The following is a 4,896-nucleotide window of genomic DNA, read 5'->3' on the forward strand; positions in this document are numbered from 1 at the left end:
ATTGCAGTCATTATGTGAGCCAAAGTAATGCTCACATAGACGGCACTTACTTTTGGAAAGGATAATAGCTACACACTGGTGTTGATTAATATGCTGATTAATGAATAAGATACTGATTAGTGCCCACTACTTCTGTAAACTGACATTTACAAAACCAAGCAGTTATTGTAGGGGTGGGATCTGCTTTTTTTTTAAAAAATAACCTAGTAATACGTTCATTCAGGTAGATATTTTTACCATAAATCAATTGGAGATTATACTATTTTTACTGAAACTTTCTCTACACTTACTTTCAAAGAGTTAAAGTTTCTTATTTAGAAGTACTCAATCTAACTCCCCTATGAACTTCTCTTGCTTTAATAGTGAATTAAAAATGCTATGAGTTAACTTACAGTTTCAAAAATTACTTGATTATAAACACTTCCTGAAAGATTCCTGCATATTTAAATTATTATGTTGTAATTAAAAGCTAGAACAAATATTTTTTTTTAATTTGCTCCTTAGAATACATTAATTCTGTTCTATATCTTGCCCCCAAAATAGCTTCATGTCCCATTGAAAATTATATTTTTTCTGGAAAGAGGAACAGATACCTATCCAAATAGTTGGCCCCAGATTACATTGTACAAAACCAAAACCATTCATTGACTTTAATACTCTGCATATGGTATATGTTCATACTTCCAGTATCTCTAGGCTGAAACTGCTCATAACGCTTTGCTGTAAACCCGAATCTAATATGAGTGAGAGGCTGCTTTAATTTTTTAAGGAGCAGTTCTCCTAGCTGCAAAGGCATTGAAGACAGCCTGGAAGACACAATCTGTGCGATGCTGCTCTTTATTGTCACAGGTACAGAATTCTGATGTGGCAATGCTGCACATTCAAGTTATCGAACATTTACCGATCAGGAAAGACTTTTCAGTCTCTAAAATGGTTACAAATGGTTTTTGTCAGAATGCACTCGTTATAAGCAGTCTGATCTCAGTGGAGTCCTACTATTTTATTTTGGGTAATAACGGCAAAGTCTTACCAACTGTTGATGGAGATACCATGGGGTTAATTTATATTCACGTTGGAAAAGCAAAGCAGTGCTCCCTCCCAACTCTGACAGATCCCGTGAGTCTTTTCAATAGTTGATTGTCAGGTTGTCCTGATCTATAGCTCAGCACTGACAACAGCTCACAGTTTATTTGCAGCTTTGAAGCCTGGTCCTATAGTGTTTCTCTTCTGACAGGAGATGAATAAAGGTGTCACTGTGGGAGACTTTTAGCCGGCTGCTGTAAAAAGGACCCTCCTTGCCTTCCCTCGCAAGATCCTCTAGTTCACTTTTGGAGCTTGCGGCTTTCCCCTCGGCTGAGTTTAGCTCCATCAGCTCCAATTCATGCTTGGCAGCTGTTTCTAAAACTCTCTGTTTGTTATAATACCTGACAAAGTTGTTAATGATGGGATGGATGGGAAGGGCAATTGCTATCACCCCGCAAAGAAAACTGATGGCAGCATTCAATTTTCCTAGAGTCGTTTTAGGGTATATGTCTCCGTATCCAACCGTGGTCATGGTAATGATTGCCCACCAAAATGACTGAGGGATGCTTTTAAATAAAGTTTCAGGGTGACTTTGCTCCATGGTATAACCCAGGGCAGAAAAGACAAAGATTCCAACAGCTAAGTACATGAGGAGCAGCCCAAGCTCCTTAAAGCTGCGTTTCAGGGCATACGTTAGAGTCTGGAGCCCCGAGGAGTGCCGTGCAAGCTTGAAAATCCTCGCGATCCTCATGATGCGCAGCGCCTGGACAGCCTGCTGGACATTGCTCAGCTCCATGAGCTTGGCTCCCAAGTGGGTCAAGGTCAGGCTGACATAGAAAGGAAGTATTGCTAGCACATCGACAATGTTCATGAAAGACAGCGCAAAGTGGAGTTTGTTGGGAGAGGAGATTAGCCTCAGCACATACTCCATGGTAAACCAGCCTATACAGGCTGTCTCTATGCTGTCCAGAGTCGGGTGCTCCATACGGTTCCCCTCGGCATCTACAACCTGGAGGTCTGGGATGGTCCCCACACACATCACGATGGAGGAGATCAAAATAAACAGAAAGGACAGAACAGCGATCACTCGAGCTGGGTAAGACGACTCTGGCTTCTCCAGAAATTTCCAGATGTATTTTTGGCATCTTTTCCAGCGACTTTCTGAGGCATCAACTCCCAAGTCATCCAGAATCAGTTGCACCCTTCGGGCTATTTCTTCCAGTTCCTCCTTCTTTTCACTTAGATGAGTTTTGCAGCACTCATCCAAAAATTTCAGATCCACTTTCCAAAATTCCATTTCATTCTTGAAACATATGGGGCATATTCCTTTCTTCATGTGAATTTCTCCAAAGTAGTACACGTCAATAATGCATTTGAAAGCATCTGGATCTCTGTCAAAGTAAAACTCTCTCTTTCCAGGATCGTAGTCATCACAGAGGGAGAATATGCTATCGTATCCCCCCGATAAACAGTTGATCAGCTCTGCCAGCCGTGTTTCTGGGTATTGATTCAGGTTACCTCCGTAGAACACCTGCCTTACCCCACCGACATTGACTACAATCTCCGCTTCTTCATTTTTTTCTGACCCGTCAGTGTCCACATCTGGAAACCTAGAGTCACCTGCCATTTTAATTGAATTGGATTTTATTTGATTTTTAGCCTATTGTTTGGTTACAAAGCCTTGTGGTTTTAATTTCTCATGAAAGCAAATCAGCACCGAGTCAGCTCTATTACAAATGTTACCAAACTGACCGGAGTCGTGGTGGGAAAGGTTACAGAAATAAACCTGCGGTCAGGAAAGCCTCGTGAGGTATGCAACAAGCTGCAGGGAAAAGACAAGTCATCGGGCTGCTGTGCCTGCAAGCAGGATGTTAGAAAGCTCCAGCAGATATGAAAGAGAAGAAACCATTTAATAAAACTCACCCCTCTTTTCAGCGCTTGAGAGTCTTTTCAGGTCCCATTCTCTCTCTAAAAGTGATATTTATTCACAGGTTGGAAGTCACGGCAGAGAAATAAATCCTGTGCTCTGATTAACGCAATGTGCAGTGAGTGACAGTTCTCAGAGAGACAATCAGCAGGGTGAGCCCACAGAAAACTGTTGCGGTTTCTCTCTTCGATTCCACAGATTTCCCTAGAAAGCTGCTTTTGAATTTTGTTTCTCTTTCCGTTTTCTTTTTACTTTAAGGTCTTCCAGAGTTTATCTGCTGACTCTTGCACACAGTCAGTCGGTGCAAGCGTGCAGAGGAGAAACTTGTGCTTGTTTTCCCTTTGCTGTTTCCCAACACAATAGGGAGCCCAGGCTGCGAGGAGTCCTTTCCAAACTCTACCCTCTTCTGGTGAAACCCAGCAAAGCACCAGCTACACAGAAAACACAGCTCAGCTATTTATACACCTGCCTGGCTGTAAAGTAACGTGTTTCTTATACCGCCATGCACTTTAACGATTTTTAAAAACATTTTTTTTAAATCAAATACAAAACATAATCGTGTATAAAGTCATTCAGAGCTGCAGAAAGACACCCAAACATTTTCCTCTGATGGCAGAAGCCAGAGGAAAAAATACTGTGGTTTGGAATAAATGCATGACAGTAATCATGCCCTCAGCGGGACTGGAGTAAGTCTAGAGCAATTCTCTTTCAGGACATTGAGTTACTGTAGATTTGTACTGGTGTCATTGAGAACCAAGCAGAGACAATGAATTTTTCGTTGCAGCTGTGGAGCAAAACTTTCCCTGCACTCTGTGCACATTTCCCAAAGCTCTGCGTCCTCAGTTTTAGCCGTTTTTTCTTGATCTGCAGTCAACTGACCCTGATGAGGGTTTCAGTAGTTTACATCTAGGATGATTTCTCGGTGAATGCTACTTACCAGCAGTAGTGCTTTGTGCTACATCCAGCACTTAACAAGTAGAATAACAAGCATTTCCGTTTAACTTTTGTTTTCTTCATATTCCAGGATGTGATGGACATTTGTTCCCTGGACCCTTACATGCAGGAAGGCCTACCACTGTGCTCTTAAATTCTTAAATCTGACTATACAGTTCATTTTAATGGGTCCTGAGGGCTCTGATCCAGCAAAACCCACAGTTAATAAGATAACTGTTTCTGGCCACAGCAGAATGATCTATACCAGCAGGGTTTGATCTTTTCCAATTTACTGGCTTCTGAAAAGCTTCGAAGTGGAGGGGAATAGAGGGGAAAATCCAACTGACAATTTTCTTCTCTAGGCTTGTGTCCAACCTGGGAGAAAGGTGAGAGCTGTGATGTGCCCGCTGTCCTCATGCTTGTGTCACCAAGCAAGGGGGACCCTGGCGAGTACACTGTGCTCCATTTCCGCTCCCTTGATGGAAACTTATGGGGGATTAGTAAAAGGTTGTGCACCAGACCTCATCTTGACATGGAGCATGCACATAGCCTCACATACCTTATGAATACCCCTTGGAGATAGCTCACGACACTTGGGGGTGAACAAGCCATGAGTCAAAATCACTGATCCAGCCCCTTCCCAGACCTTCCAATGACCTTCCTTGTCCCTCAGCTCTTGCATGATTGAGCAGAGTGAAAATATGAGAGGAAAGAGGTGAATTCGTAATAGAGGAAGACTTGCATGAAAGCCATGAAACAGAGGAACACAGTCCTTTCTCTTTGTGTGTCACATACATCCATGCACAAATTTGTAATGCAAAAGCTGAAGCCAAGGGAAGTGGGTTCTTGCTGCTCTGTTGTAGTCACCGAGCAAATGTAACACCCAGTCTCACAGGGAGGAATAAGCTGTGCATGAACCATAGCTTCATAATCTTCTTCAAATGCCCGGGCTGTGTCACTCGTATCCTCGCTGCAGAACAGTACGGAGGGCAAGGAACAGTAACTGCAGGGGG

The 4,896-nt window shown here is 42.7% G+C and overlaps 1 protein-coding gene across 1 annotated transcript; it reads right to left on the minus strand.

Annotated features, from left to right (window-relative positions):
• Window positions 1-823: 823 nt before the first annotated feature.
• On the minus strand, window positions 824-3,375 carry KCNF1 (potassium voltage-gated channel modifier subfamily F member 1). The gene has a single exon (XM_030038065.2). It carries the CDS (start codon window positions 2,648-2,650, stop codon window positions 1,187-1,189), a length of 1,464 nt encoding a protein of 487 aa, XP_029893925.1. The 5' UTR covers window positions 2,651-3,375; the 3' UTR covers window positions 824-1,186.
• Between the last annotated feature and the right edge of the window lie 1,521 nt (window positions 3,376-4,896).

The sequence above is a fragment of the Aquila chrysaetos genome, chromosome 15 (assembly GCF_900496995.4).
Source record: "Aquila chrysaetos chrysaetos chromosome 15, bAquChr1.4, whole genome shotgun sequence".
NCBI classification, from domain to species: Eukaryota; Metazoa; Chordata; class Aves; order Accipitriformes; family Accipitridae; genus Aquila; species Aquila chrysaetos.